At 39.5% G+C, this 16,086-nt stretch overlaps 1 protein-coding gene across 4 annotated transcripts in view; it reads left to right on the top strand.

The window, feature by feature from the left end:
- Window positions 1-16,086, top strand: part of BBOF1 (basal body orientation factor 1) — a 37,404-nt gene that overhangs the window by 15,419 nt on the left and 5,899 nt on the right. For 2 of the 4 annotated variants that reach the window (XM_045578688.1, XM_045578695.1), the window contains 7 exons: window positions 1,628-1,708; window positions 2,557-2,627; window positions 3,543-3,687; window positions 5,937-6,430; window positions 9,795-9,896; window positions 14,707-14,781; window positions 15,128-15,465. In XM_045578688.1, the coding sequence (XP_045434644.1) occupies window positions 1,628-1,708; window positions 2,557-2,627; window positions 3,543-3,687; window positions 5,937-6,430; window positions 9,795-9,896; window positions 14,707-14,781; window positions 15,128-15,257 (1,098 nt within the window). In that variant the 3' untranslated portion in view covers window positions 15,258-15,465. Of the gene's footprint in view, window positions 1-1,627; window positions 1,709-2,556; window positions 2,628-3,542; window positions 3,688-5,936; window positions 6,431-9,794; window positions 9,897-14,706; window positions 14,782-15,127; window positions 15,466-16,086 lie in introns of those variants that run through there. The other 2 variants (XM_036431558.2, XM_045578697.1) reach the window with 2 other exon arrangements.

Raw genomic sequence — 16,086 nt, 5'->3', positions numbered from 1 at the left:
ACCTCACCTGAGTGGAACCCTTATATATGGTCCATAGGTCAGTGCTCAACCATTGAGCCACACTGGCCAGGTGAGACCATAGCTTTAAATTAGCTCTACTTTAGAAGAATTTTATGTCATTTTTGTCTAGCTGGCATGGCTCAGTGGTTGAGCATTGACCTATGAACCAGGAGGTCAGGGTCAGGGCACATGCCTGGGTTACGGGTTCAGTCCCCAGAGTGGGGTGTGCAGGAGGAAGCCAATCAATGATTCTCTCTCATCACTGATGTTTCTATTTCTCTCTCCCTTCCTCTCTGAAATCAATAAAAATATATATATTTTAAAATTTTATGTCCTTTTTATTATATACTAGAGGCTCGGTGCACAAATTCGAGCACCAGTGGGGTCCCTTGGCCTGGCCTGCAGGATCAGGTGGAGACCGGCTCTCTGACATCCCCTGAGGGGTCCCAGATTGTGAAAGGGCACAGGCCAGGCCAAGGGACTCCACTGGTGCAGGATCGGGGCTGGAGAGGAATGTCAAAGGTTGGCCAGCTGGAGAGGGACCATAGGAGGGATCCAGCACATGTCCAGTCTGTCTTGCTCAGTCCCACTTGGCTGGACCCCAGCAGCAAGCTAACCTACTGGTCAGAGCATCTGCCCCCTGATGGTCAGTGCATGTCATAGCAAGCAGTTGAGTGATATCAAAGCATATTATGCTTTGATAGTTGAATGGATGACTGGACACTTAGCATATTAGGCTTTTTCTTTTACTTCTTTTTTTGTTTAATATATTCTATTGATTTTTTTATAGAGAAGGGAGAAGGATAGAGACTTAGAAATATTGATGAGAGAGAAACATCAACCAGCTGCCTCCTGCACACCCCTTATTGGGATATGCCTAAAACCAAGGTACATGCCCTTGACTAGAATCAAACCTCCTGCATACCCCTTATTGGGGATGTGCCCAAAAACAAGGTACATGACTTTGACCGGAATAAAAGCCTAGCCCTAACCGGTTTGGCTCCGAAAGGCCGAAGTACTATTTACTGAGCCAAACCGGTTAGGGCTAGGCTTTTATTATATAAGATAGTTTTAGAGGACAGCATGATTCATCTGTGGGAATCATAGGGAGATTATTTTTAAGATTAATACTAAGGAAAATTTTCTAAAAATAAGAACTATTAAAGGTCAGCTTAGTGAATTAATGAGATTTGAATTAGGATATTCTGTTTCTAAATGTTCTTCTCATAGGATGGATTTTCATATTAATTGAGAGGTTATATAATCTGACTCCTCAGGTCTCTTCCAGTTTTAAAATATGATTCTGGGTATCCACATGGTTAAAATGAAAGATATTTAAAAATATGATTATGAGGATACCTTGTCTGAATGTTTTGAGAACTGTTATTTATGAAAGATTTTTAGGAACTCAATACTGATCCTGTAAATCTAGAGAAGATTGGGGGAAATGTGGTAATCACAGCAAAGACTTGGAGTTTTTCTGTGTGTGTTCAGGATTAAGAGGTAAAATGTAACAGAAAATGTAACAGAATTTCCTAGGAATATGCCCCAATCAACCCCAATTTCATTTCCTATTGACCAGGGTTTTTTGTTTTTGCTGTCTTTTTGTTTTGCTATTTTAATTTAGCTGAAGGAGAATTTGAGGAACTCAGAGCGAAAACATCAAGAGACTCTTAGAAAATTGGAAACCAGGTTTTTTAAAGAAAAGGTATGACATATTAAGGTTAATTTTAAAATTCTTTCATTTACCAGAACAACATAAATGTATTTACATGCACTCTGAGATATCAACCTTCCATTTGGTACCTTGTTAGTTTTTGTTTTGTTTTTTAATCAAATCACAGTAGAATAAAAAAAAAAAAATAGGGAAAACAAAGCCTATTTTTAGATATCTCACTGTCTAGTCTTTTTTCCCTTCCCAGTTAGAGATTCTTGAAACCCTCAAGTGAGATTGTCATTTTACCAATGCTTTCAGACGTATCCCCCTTAGTTTGGTGTTTCCTTGGAGGAACTAAAGCTACATGAACCTCATTATATAGGGGAGGTGGGATTGGAGAGGCCACTCTGGTACACATGATATACATTTTAATTATTATTATTGTTTGGGTCCAATAATAGGATATATTCTCCATGAGAGCAAAGACCCCATCTGTTTTGTTCACAGTGTTTAAAATCTCCAGTGTTTAAAAAACCTGGTGCACTATTATTGCTCCATAGGAATTTGTTGAATGAATGAATAATGACTCTCATCAATCTCATAGATACTGACTCTCCTTGTTGTATTTAGCAGAAATTTCTCTCAGCTCTGCTTTGCCATACTAATGTTGATTTTTTTTCCCTATTTATCTATCATGTTGTCTCTTTAATGAGGAGATGGGGAGGTACCCTAAGGTTTCTGTGTTCACACTATTTTTCTGACTCCTCTATCAATAGGTGAAGTTCACATCAGGTCATGTGGACAGGAGATTTTTGACATTATAAAATACTTAACTTTTTGATGTGTTAATTTGTTGTTAGAAGTATAACTGTATTAAAACAGACTATTTTCTTTTTTAGCACCGACTAGAAATGGAAGCTGAAAAGAAGATAATAATGTTGGCAGAGAGAGCCCATCATGAAGCGGTTGTGTAAGAGACTGCTGCCATTCCCCTCCCCCCCCCCTTTTTTTAAAAATATATTTTATTGATTTTTTACAGAGAGGAAGGGAGAGAGATAAAGAGCTAGAAACGTCGATGAGAGAGAAACATCCACCAGCTGCTTCCTGCACACCCCCTACCGGTGATGTGCCTGCAACCAATGTATAATACATGCCCTTAACCGGAATCAAACCCGGGATCTTTCAGTCCGCAGACTGACGCTCTACCACTGAGCCAAACCGGCTTCGGCCATTTTCCCCTTTTTAATAGCCTCTCTTTTTTCAGGTCTGTTTTGTTCTTATCATGTTGTCTTCCCACTTCTCTCCTGGTTTGCTTTCTTCGAATTTTCTGGCTTATATTCCCTCACTGTTTCCATAAAGAGAACTTTGTGTTTCCACCCTATTCCACTCCACCCTTTTTGTAGCAGCATGGTATGCAGGTAAGAACCTGGGCTTTGGAATTAAACTGCTCTCAACACATATACCAATTGACTGTAGGTAGATTCCTTAATTTTTTGAAATTAAATTTCTTTATCTAAAAAATGGGTTAATGCCCTAGTCAGTTTGGCCCAGTGGATAGTGTCGGCCAGCAGACTAAGAGTCCCTGGTTAGATCCGGTCAAGGGCACATGCCTGCTTTGCGGGCTTGGTTCCCAGTAGGGGGCGTGCAGGAGGCAGCCAATCAATGATTCTCTCTCATCATTGATGTTTCTATCTCTTTCTCCCTCTCCCTTTTTCTCTGAAATCAATAAAAAATATATATTTTTAATGGGGTTAATAATAGCAATCTGGCAGGGTTGTCCTTATAATTAATTTTGGGGGTGAGGAAATAAAGAAGTAATTGTCTTAGTTTGGTAATATCTGAAACTTAGACCTCTGTTTTGAAATCTTGTGTCTCTCTATTTCAGGCAACTGAACAGTGCTGGAAGAGCTGTTTTTAAAGAGAATGTTTATCTCCAGAATGCTCTTGACTACCACCTGAAGGAAGCTGATACTCTACAAAAAAAATCTAAGCAGTTGCTAGAGTCTAAAACTTCCCTTTTATATCAAAAGGTTCCCATTCTCTTTTAGACTTTGCTTCCTATCTCTTAAAAAAATATGTTCTTACTGATTTCTTTTTTTTTTAATATATATTTTATTGATTTTGTACAGAGAGGAAGGGAGAGAGATAGAGAGTTAGAAACATCGATGAGAGAGAGTCATCAATCAGCTGCCTCTTGCACACCCTCTACTGGGGATATGCCTGCAACCAACGTACATGCCCTTGACCGGAATCGAACCCGGGACCCTTCAGTCCCCAAGCCGACGCTCTATCCATTGAGCCAAACCAGTCTTGGCTGTTCTTACTGATTTCAAAGAGAGGAAGGTAGAGGGAGAGGGGAATAGAAATATCAATGATGAGAATCATTGATTAGCTGCCTCCTGCATGCCCCCTACTGGCGATCTAGACCGAAACCCAGGCATGTGCCTGACTGGGAATTGAACTATGACCTCCTGGTTCATGAATCAAGCTCAACCACTGAGGCACACTGGAGGGGCTTATCGTTGTTTTTTGTTTTTTTGTTTAGATTAACTTGGTAAATACTAAGCATTGAGCATAATGCTCCTATTTAATCATGCCATCACAAGATGGCTGCCTACAATCAGGCCAACAGGGGGTTAGTGAGGGATGACCAAACAAATGAACAAGCAGGCTGTGTGGGGCAACTAGGCTGCAAGGGGGGGGGGGTGATGGGGTCAACCAGACCAGCAGGGGGCAGTAAGAGGCAACCAGGCAAGCGGGGGGAGTTGGGGGCAACCATGCAGGCATGGGGGACACTTGGAGGTGATTAGGCTGGCAGGGGGGGCCAGTGAGGGGCAACTAAGCCACCAGAGGAGGGCAGTTAGGGTCGACCAGGCAGGCAGGCAGGTGGCCCATTAGGAGCCAGCTGTCCAGGATTTTGGGAGGGATGTCTGACTGCTAGTTTAGGCCAGATCTCAAACAGCAGTCAGACATCCCCCAAGGGGTCCTGGATTAGAGAAGGTGCAGGCTGGGCTGAGGGGACCCCCCTACCATGCACTAATTTCCATGCATCGGACCTCTAATAAAGATACATAAGGACAAAGAGATCATTTTTCTTCTGACTGACATACCTTTCTTATTTCAAAAGATTAATTACTGAATGACTAAGAAGCATTAGACTTGGCATTATAAAGAATATATCAGAAACCTAAATACAACTCCTATTATCTACTAATTGAGAATACTCATTTTGCTTTGCTTAGAGTTAGTCTCTGATTCACTTAGGAACAGGTTCAGCTGTAACAGCCCTGACAACAGTGGCATCTACACTAATAAAAGAGAAAGATGCAAATTGACCATATCTCCACAATGCCCACAAACCAATCAGGACTATGCAAATTAAGCCAAACAAAGATGGTGGGTAAATTTGCATACACAGGCAGCAAGCCCACAGCTCCCGGGACCATTACCACCTGTGGAGGTGAGGGCTGTGGCGCCAAGCCATGCCCGCAGGCTCCCAGGATCATCACTGGCCCTGGGAGGTGAGGGCGGCTGCACAGCTTGACAGCAGACAGCAGGGCCTGCTTGGCCATCACCAGGGCAACCCATGAGCAGGCAAGTGCAGCTCACAGACAGCACTCAGGAGGGCCTGCTTGCCCATTTCCATGGTGTGGAGCAGGCAGGCCCCACAGAGAGCAGAGAACCATGGGGAGTGGGCCTAAGCTGTCAGTAGGACGTTCCCTGAAGGCTCCTGGATTGGAGAGTGTGCAGGTCAGGTCAGGCTGAGGGATGCTCTCCTCCCCCTCCTCCCAGCACAAATTTCGTGCACCAGGCCTCTAGTCATCACATAAGGGTTTATTCTCTCACCTAAAGGAAGTCGGAGCTGGAAAGCCAACAGAGTCCAGGTTCCTTAACTGCTCTGCAGCATGTGGCTTACATCCTCAAAGTCACCTCATGGCCCGCAGCAGCTGCTGAATCTCTAACCATTACTAAAAGAGCAGGAAGGAAGAAGGACAAGAAGGAAAAGTATATGTCCCTCCCTTTAGTGGTCTTTCTGAAAGTCCTATACACATTTCTATTATACTTGCATCTCATTGATCAGAACCTACATCGCTATGCTGAACCCCAGGGGAGACAGAGAATTTTCAACTGAGCTTACTGCCTTCCCGGGGGTGGGGGGGAATCGGCATTTTTTGGCATCATACTCAAATCTCACAAAGTAATGGAAATTAGAGAGGAGCTTTTAAGTTCTGAAATTGACAAAAGAAAAAAGAAATCTCTCACCTCTTTCTGTTTTTAGGAAATCGACAATCTGTTGGTTAAGGAAAAGGTTATGCAATTTACCCAGCAGAGATCACAAATCAAAAGTCTTCAGAGGAAGGTGTTAACCTTGGAGAATGCCCTGAAATGTCTGACTAGAGAGTTTGAGACTGAAGTTCTAAAACTGAAGCAACAGGCAATGGTAAATAACCAAGGTGATCAGATTGAAATTTTCAAGCTGCAGAACCTTCTTCAAAAGAAGGACAAGGAAATGAATAGAGTGAAGAAATTGGCCAAGAACATACTAGATGAGAGAACAGAAGTGGAAAGGTTCTTTTTGGATGCTCTAAACCAAGTGAAGCAGCAGATTGCATTTAACAGGATACAATATAAGCAGGTGGCACAAGCTGCTTTCAATTTAAAAATGCGAGAGGCATATGCAGGAAGAACAGAATATCCTAAAATTCGAACGTTTGATGGCAGAGAGCACAGCACCAATAGTGTGGATCAGGATCTTATGGAGGCTAGTAAATGGTACTAATAATACTTTAATATTTTATTTTTTTTGCTGCTATTTTTGTACCCTTTAGAGAAATAAGAACCCTGAAAAATTCAGTTTGGTAATATCTAAGTATTGAGTAGATTACTTAGTGAGGTACTTGAGGATAGGAACCAACTCATCTTTGTAACCTCTATGCTTGGCATAGTTTGTGGGGCCTAATATTCTTAGTGGTGTCCTCTTTAAAAAATTTATATATATATATGTATGTATGTATGTATGTATATATGTATGTGTATATATATGCACACACACACTATTGATTTTTTACAGAGAGAGGAAGGGAGAGGGATAGAGAGTCAGAAACATCGATGAGAGAGAAACATCAATCAGCAGCCTCCTGCACACTCCCTACTGGGGATGTGCCCACAACCAGAATCAAACCTGACACCCTTCAGTCTGCAAGCTGACACTCTATCCACTGAGCCAAACTGGTCAGGGGAATAGTGCCCTCTTTTCTTCATAAGATTAACTATTAAAGGGACTAGATTATTTTTTCCCATAGAATCCCATTGCAGCATCTTTTAACACGCTCCTTTATTTTGTTTTCTATAAACTAGTTACAGAGGTTTAATTAGATTCAGGTTAAACATTTCTTATAAACATACTTTCATAAATATTTTATAGAGGCCCAGTGCACAGATTCGTGCACCAGTGGGGTCCCTCAGCCTGACCTGTGTCCTTTTGCAATCTGGGACCCCTTGAGGGATATCAGACTACTGGTTTCACAGTCTGGCCTGTGGGGATTAAGTCAAAACTGGCAGTCTGATGTCCCCTGAGGGATGTAATAGTGCACAAAGCTGCAGGCAGCTCCTGCTCATCCTGGCCCTGCTGCTCAGTAGTGCACTGACATGTAGGTGGGAGAGGCTCGTGCCACCGCCACTGCACTTGCCAGCGTTGAGCGGCACTCCTGCTATGGGGGCACACTGACCACCAGGGGGCAGCTCCTCTGTTGAGCATCTGCCCCTGGTGGTCAGTGTGTGTCATAGCAACTGGTCAAATGGTCATTCACTTAGGCTTTTATATATATAGATATATGTTCCTTTTACTATTCTGAGATGAAATTCATAGGTAATAATACCTAACTAAACATATAATTTAAAAAATCAATATAACAATTCATTGTAACAATTCTTTCTTTTACAGAACTGTCCCATGGATCAGAGGACACCCAGTAGGGCCCCCATCATTGTATTAACCAAAAGTCCCCACAAGTTTCCTTGATATGTACTGCTACTATGATAAAGGCAGCAGAATGCTTGAGACAGTTGTAGACTATATACTACGATTAACTGCTTACGTAGCATTTCTATCTGTGGGAGCGCTCTTCCCCCTATAAACCACGTATTAAGTTATGATGCATTTTTAAAGATTATTGTTAAAATTAGGTTTTATATCCCAACGAAATTAGATTCTTCAAAGACCTTAAGTCAAGAAACTTAAAAGGATTCCAGACCTCTATGTACTTAACATTTTACTAAGAGTGCTTCCAAATGTATTTTCTGCCTGAAATTATTCTTTAGTGGATTAATTTGTATGCTTTTTTATTTTTATTTATTTTTATTTATTTATTTTTAAAATATATTTTATTGATTTTATACAGAGAGGAAGAGAGAGAGACAGAGAGTTAGAAACATCGATGAGAAAGAGTCATCAATCAGCTGCCTCTTGCACACCCCCTACTGGGGATATGCCCGCAACCAAGGTACATGCCCTTTACCGGAATCGAACCTGGCTCCTTCAGTCCCCAAGCCGATGCTCTATCCATTGAGCCAAACTGGTCCTGGCTAATTTGTATGCTTTTTTAAATTAGCTGCTGGAAAGGTTGGACATGGTTAATAGCTTCTGAAAGATAAGACTATTTTTCAAAAATGTCCTTATAGTGTATGATTTTTTAAACTTCTTTCTATATTCAGAAGTGTGTAATAACACTCTTTTTTTTTTTTTTTTTTTTTTTTTACCAACAGATACACTACAATTCTAATTTATTTAATACCAAGTTGAGCCCCTATCAAACATAAGGCAGTTTCTTTTAAAATTTTTTGTCTATGGCCCCAGCCAGTTTGGCTCAGTGGATAGAGCATTGGCCTGCGGACCGAAGGGTCTTGGTTTTGATTCCGGTCAAGGGCAAATACCTGGATTGTGGGCTTGATCCAATGTACAGGAGGCATCCAATCAATGATTCCCTCTCATCATTAATGTTTCTAATTAATCTCTCTCTTCCTCTCCCTTCCTCTCTGAAATCAATGAAAATATATATTTTTAAAAATTTTGTGTATATATATATGTGTATATATATATATCTATATCTATATATATACACACACATATATATATTAAGTAGTATGTTAGTTTTCAGAGGAAGGTATATAAACTGATTCTACACATTGTTATTAAGGAAACTGGACTCTTCCTATTCTGCCTTCTGTATGGTATTTCTGCTATTGAGCAACTTGTCACCTTAACCTCAGTTTCCTATTAATTGCTTCCTTAACATTTCTATCCGTTAGAGCACTCTTCTCCCTATAAACCCTCAGCAGGGCAGGTAGAGGCAATAGGAAAGTAAAAGATAAGTAAATGATTTTTAAGAGGCTTAAGAGACAGGTTGGAAAAGGACAGTTGAAGTATATGGTGATAATAAAGTAAAACCTAAACTTTAAAAAAATATTTTTTATTGATTTCAGAGAGGAAGGGAGAGGGAAGGAGGGAAGGAGAAAGAGAGAGAAGGAAGGAGGGAGGGAGGGAGGGAGGGAGGGAGGGAGGGAGAGAGAGAGAGAGAGAGAGAGAGAGAGAGAGAGAGAGAGAGAGAAAGAGAGAGAGAGAGAGGGAGGGAGGGAGAGAGAGAGAGGGAGGGAGAGAGGGATGGAGAGAGGCATCAATAATGAGAATAATTGATCAGCTTCCTCCTGTATGCTCCACACTGAGGATAAAGCCTGAAACCTGGGTATTTTGCTCTGACCTGAAATTTAACTGTGGCCTCCTGGTTCATAGGTTGACGCTCAACCACTGAGACGTGCTGGTTGGGCAAAACCTATACTTTTAAAGAAAACTAACATGCTATGGCTCAGTGGTTGAGCATCAACCTATGAACCAGGTTGGCTAATATATAGATAGAGTATTGATGTTGTATAATGTGAGACATTTTTTGCATATAGAGCACTTAGTTTTATTTCTTTTTAAAAAATATTTTTTTATTGATTTGAGAGGAAGGGAGAGAGGTATTTTCTTTTCTCATATTTACATATTTTAGAAATTTTCTTTTCTCATATTTACATATATTGTATTTTTCAAAAAAAGAGATGATTACTTTGACCATATTTTTCCTTTGATATTCTTCAGGACAGATATTCAAGGAGATGTGGATATTGGAGAATTGACTTGGGAGCAGAAGGAAAAAGTCTTACGATTGCTCTTTGCAAAAATGAATGGTGTTGGTCCTAGGTAAATCCCTTCTGTAGTAAAATACCAAGTTGTCATCAATCCTTGAAACCATATAGGAATAATGAACTTATTCTTAGAATGAAAGGATTAGGAAAAGATCAGAAAATATAAAAGGGTCATACTGCTTAGCTATACAATTCTCAGAGATAAATAAGAGAGTAGAAAAGAAATTAATTTTAGATGTTTAAGATAATGCTTATTAAGAAGGTATAATATTGCACAGCTAAATGAGCAGTAATGTAGAGATGCATAACAGCTGTTAAGATTTTATTGGTCTAAAAAGATAATTAAATGATTTTTAAGCTGATTATTAATCAAGAGAATCTCTAATACCAAAGAAAAGACCTAAAACGGAAAATAAAAATCTACAGATATTTAAAATAATTCTTTTTAAATTGATTTAAAAAAAATAATTTTAGTCGAAACTAGTTTGGTTCAGTGGATAGAGCGTCAGCCTGCAGACTGAAAGGTCCCAGGTTTGATTCCGGTCAAGGGCATGTACCTTGGTTGCGGGCACATCTCCAGTGGGGGGTGTGCAAGAGGCAGCTGATCAATGATGATTCTCTCATTGATGTTTCTAACTCTCTATCCCTCTCTCTTTCTCTCTGTAAAAAAATCAATAAAATATATTTTAAAATTTTATTTCAGAGAGAGGAAGAGATAAAAAAACAAAACAAAACATCAACAATGAGTGAGAATCATCGATCTGCTGCCTCCTGCACATCCTTTACTAGGGATCAAAGCCACAACCCAGACATGTACCTTGATGGGTAATTGAACCTTGATCTCCTGGTTCATGGGTCGAAGCTCAACCACGAAGCCACACCAGCCAGGCTAAAATAATTCTTCTTAATGAATTGTTTCACTCTCTACTATGTTTTATCAGTGACTCTAACCCTGGTAATGAAGTATAAAGTGAGAAAAATTAATCAACTACTTACTGATTTGAGAGGAAGGGAGAGAGGTATTATGTGCTTGGAAGTATGTTAGGTACTCTGGGGATTCAACAGAAGAGACATTCCTTTGATATCAAACAAAACCAAAAATAACAAGGATAAAAATAGATGGAACAAAAAGGTTCAATTGGAGTTCAGACAATATGTCAATGGGCTAGTCAGGAAAGAAGGCCTCAGTCAGGAAGACAGGAAGTATGGCTCTGTGGGGTACCTTGTAAGAGAGTGGGATAGTAGAGAGAGGGTGAAGGGCACATCAGGCAAGGGGCAAAGTAGACAGCATAAGCAAAAGCCCAAGGCAGAAGTGGGTATCAGGTATTTAGGGAACATTGAGGAAAAAGTGCCTAGCTTGAAGAAGTGTGGTAATACTAGAGAATAATTAGTAATTAAAAATAAGGATTAATCTTTAGATTAAATTATGATGAGCTTTTAAAAACCGTGCAGAAAAGCCTGAACTTTTGCTAGTGTAGATTCTAGAGCAGTGTAACATATTTTTCTTCTCCATCTTAAAGGAATCCAAAGAGCAATAAGTCATACTCTCATACTTTCACTGGAAGGGCTCACAGATTATTGTTCTCAGAGCTAACTGGAACCTAACAGTGACAATGCGATGGCTTGGAGGACAGAAATAGCGGTGGGGTCCAGCAGAAGCTGCTGCACTACTCATGTGGTGGTGAGGGGTTTAGGCAAAAGTGGGAGCAGTCAGAAAAAAGGAAGCTGAGACATGGGAAGGAGAAACAGCTTAGGGATAAAAGGACAAAAGGAATAAAGACAACAAAGTATAAATGTTTGCTTTTATATTAAGAAATAAAAGAATGGTGGTATTAAAGTCAAATGAAAAATCTGAAAGACCAATGTGAGGGAAATATTTAAATTTTATTTAATCCATCTATCGAGTCATTTAACAAATACATATTTAGGGCTGCTATTTACTGAGGATGTCATGGTGAGCAAAAAAAGACATTCTTAATACCAAGGAGTTCATGGTTTATGTGGAAAGAAAGTCATTATTCAAATCATCACATAAATATATTCAAAAGTATAACTATGACATAGGGTCAAAGGAGTGGTATGAGAGCCTTGATTAGGGGAATCTGACCTAATTGAGGTCAGGAATATTTCTGAGGAAGTAAAAGCTTGAGCTGACCTCTACTAGTAAAAAGTAAATTGGAAGAAAAAAGGGAGAAAACCCATTCTAGGCAGAAGAAACAGAAAGTAGTATTTTCAGGGTCAAATTAGAGATGATGGCAGTATTGAAGTAAAAAAATACGTAAGGCATGCGTAAATAGTGTTTGTAGTACAAATGATAGTTTAGGGAGAGAGATTTGCGCATTAAATGAAATTGGTTGTTGAGTTTAGCAAAGTGGATGAAGGTAGAAAAGTAAAGGGTTGAGGCTAGAACATTGAGGAATAACCACAATTAATGAACAGGGGAACAAAGATGAGTACAACCAAATGAGAGGAGTTTAAAGTATTGACTAGCCGGGACCGATTTGGCTCAGTGGATAGAGCGTCGGCCTGCGGACTGAAAGGTCCCGGGTTCGATTCCGGGCAAGGGCATGTACCTTGGTTGCGGGCACATCCCCAGTGGGGGGTGTGCAGGAGGCAGCTGATCGGTGATTCTCTCTCATCGATGTTTCTAACTTCCTATCCCTCTCTCTTCCTCTCTGTGAAAAATCAATAAAATATATTTAAAAAAATAATTAAAAAAATAAAGTATTGACTAAATGGAAGATAAAGGACTTTGAAATGGCTTTGTGTCTCTGGTAATCTTTTGAAGATGTGGAGGGACAATCTGTTGGTACTGAAAGTCTGTCTTATTGTGAGTTGACTTCTCCCAGGGAATATAGCCTAAGTTCCAGACTTCAAGTTCCATATTGTGTTGTTTTCAACACTGGAGAAACAGGAAGTTGAGTGAAATCTTTCACACCAAAGTAATGAACTTGAACCTGGCCACAATAAAACCATGTCTAAGCCTATTGGAATCTCATGCCAGAGTTAGATGAAAGAAAAAGAATTTAGGAATAGAATGGTGAAATGTTGAGATAAAGATGAGATTAAATGAGTAACCTAAGTTAGGGAGGAATTAAGTGATAAAAGGTCTACCAAAGCAAGTAGAATAATTAGGAATTCACAATAGATTGTATATGATTGTGAACACAATAGTTCAGTATTTTTCTTTGTGAGTGAACTAAGTCAAAGGGGTATTTATAATCAATAAACTGTACTCTAATGCATCAACAACAACTCTGGCTATAACTTAGGCACTGGTAGTATCTAAAATATTGAAAATATATTATTAGACTATTTAAGATAGCCAGATTTTGAATGGGTTAAAAAAAATTGACGAGTTGAAACTGGTTTGGCTCAGTGGTAGAGGTTCGGCCTGCGGACTGAAAGGTCACAGGTTTGATTCTGGTCAAGGGCATGGCTGCGGGCACATCCCCAAGAGGCAGCTGATCGATGTTTCTCTCTCATAGATGTTTCTAATTCTCTATCCCTTTCTCTTCCTCTGTAAAAAATCAATAAAATATATATTTTTTTAAATTGACTTGAGAAACATTGATTTGTTGTTTCACTTATTTATGCATTCATTTGTTGCTTCTTGTACGTGCCCTGATCAGGGATTGAACCCACAACCTTGGCATATTGGGACAAAGAAAATGTGCTAACCAACTGAACTACCCAGCTAGAGTGAGGATAGCCAGATTTTGAATGGGTTTATGCCCTAGTTGAGGGCAAGTTTTAGGAGTGAGATATGTCTTTATCTGCTGGCAAAAAAACCCTACTATACTTTTTTTGTAACAAGCTTTCAAATTATAATAAAATATTGACTTAGTGACATGTTTACTTCCTGTGTTTAAACCACACTTGCCAAAGTATAAGAGAAATTTTTATACTGTGTCTCTCCATTTATACTGTGTTCTGTGGTTCTTTTTGTAGGAAGGGAATTTTCCTGGCCATGTTTTATGTTTTTTTAAAAAATATATATATATATTTTATTGATTTTTTTACAGAGAGCTAGGGAGAGGGATAGAGAGTTAGAAACATCGATGAGAGAAGAAGAAACATCGATCAGCTGCCTCCTGCACACCCCCTACTAGGGATGTGTCCACAACCAAGGTAGATGCCCTTGACCGGAATTAAACCTGGGACCTGACGCTCTAGCCACTGAGCCAAACCGGCCCGGGCACTTCCCATTTCTTAAATTCAACATATCTCAATTTTAAGAGACTGTACTAACTTGCCTTAACATTATATTGCCTCTATGTGTGTGTGTAAAAGATCATTTTTTTGAAAATGAGAAGCCCATCCAATGGAAACATTAATTTAGCACTTTAAAAAAATATATTTTATTGATTTTAGAGAGGGAGAGGGAGAAACATCAATGATGAGAGAGAATCATTGATCGGCTGCCTCCTGCACACCCCCTACTAGGGATTGAGCCCACAACCCAGGCATGTGCCCTTGGTCAGAATCGAACCTGAACCTTTCAGTCCACAGGCAGATGCTCTATCCATTGAGTCAAACCAACTAGGGCAGTGGCCGGCAAGCCGCGGCTCACGAGCCACATGTGGCTCTTTGGCCCCTTGAGTGTTCAATGCCACTTCTTCAAAATAGACTCGCCCAGGCCGAAAACCGATTTCTGCGCATGGGCCACAAAGTTTCAATCGTACTGTACGTGCATGGCTGCACATGCTATTTTGTGGAAAAGCCACACGTAAGGAGCCAAAGAGCCGCATGTGGCTCTCGAGCTGCGGTTTGCCAACTACTGAGCTAGGGCAATTTAGCACGTGTATAGTTGAAATAAGGGCACAAGGAGACACTGCCTCATTGTTAACTTTTACCCACCACAGGAAATCCAGTCAGATGTCTAGATCTTCAGGTCCAGAATATGTTGTTTCAGACAGTGGACAAACAGAGGAATGTGGGTAAGGTCTTTCTCTTTTTAAAAAAATCCTCACCCCAGGATATGATATTTTAATTGATTCTAGAGAGAAAGGGAGAATCAGTGTGAGAGAAAGTGTCAATCAATTGCCTCCTCTACTTGCCCTGACTTAGAATTGAACCCACATTATAGGTTGTGCCCTGACAGGGATCAAATCCACAACCTTTTGGTGTATGGGATGATGCTCCCAACAACTGAGTCATCTGGCTAGGGCAAAAAGTCTCTCTTAACAAAGCAATGAATGTGAGCCTGATCACAATGGTTCTATTGTTCTGAGCTAGATTCCATGTGTGCCTGGTTGTTGACAGGTCTCTTTGTCGTTATTTAAGGGGTGAAAGTCAGCTTCAAGATCAAACCTTCATCACCCAGCAAGTACCAATCTCAGACTCTTCTCATGAAGTGGAAATACGCAATATTCAGAAAGGATCACACGAGTCTGACATGGTAAGCAGTCTGTAATCTAACCAAATAATACATATAACTGTTACCTTTCCCCATGAGCTTCTTTGCTAAGTTACAGTTGGTTAGCTCTACTATTTCAGGTATCAGTAAAATGAGTATTAATACTAGTATGAGATTGTGGACATTTTTATAACATTATCTACACTAAGGAAGGAATATACTTAATGCAAATGCATATTTTTGCCTCTTAGTATTGAAAACCTAATAATTGCCTTTTGAAATACACAGCCTAGCCAAAATATGTACTCTCTTTTATGTAAGAATTAAAACATAAGGACCATTTAACTCTTGGCTTTGGACAGAGGTGGGAAGTCTAAGTCACCACAGGCCGGGGGACAGAGGCATTATAAGGAAGTATGGCACGTTTTTTTAAAGCCAAATTTTCTTTTTAAGAGCTTTTTATTTGTAATTCATTATTCATAATTAGTACAATGTAGAATCAGAGAATGAGGCTACATCAGAGTGAAAAGAAAACAAAATACTCTTTTAGCTGCTACTAGCATTAACATAATTGTACAGTTGTTTTTTCTAATAAGAAACAAGAAACTTCTGAGTAGCAAGTAGCTAGCCAAATAAATTGATTCCAATTAGAACACAATTCTTTTTTTTATAATATTGAAACATCTTCTAATTTAATTATACCTTCCATTTTCATTATTCTGATTAGTATTTTTAAAAATATTTTTTTATTGACTTCAGAGAGGAAGAGAGGGAGAGAAAGATCAATGATGAGAGAGAATCATTGATGGGCTGCCTCCTGATTAGTATTTTTTTTTTAAAGTGATTTCCATTAAATGTAAGGAAAATTTAGGAGTCTGTGATTTAA

Source organism: Pipistrellus kuhlii, unplaced genomic scaffold (genome assembly GCF_014108245.1).
Source record: "Pipistrellus kuhlii isolate mPipKuh1 unplaced genomic scaffold, mPipKuh1.p scaffold_m20_p_1, whole genome shotgun sequence".
In the NCBI taxonomy this organism is placed as follows: domain Eukaryota; kingdom Metazoa; phylum Chordata; class Mammalia; order Chiroptera; family Vespertilionidae; genus Pipistrellus; species Pipistrellus kuhlii.
This window is presented reverse-complemented; position numbering and strand designations above follow the sequence as displayed.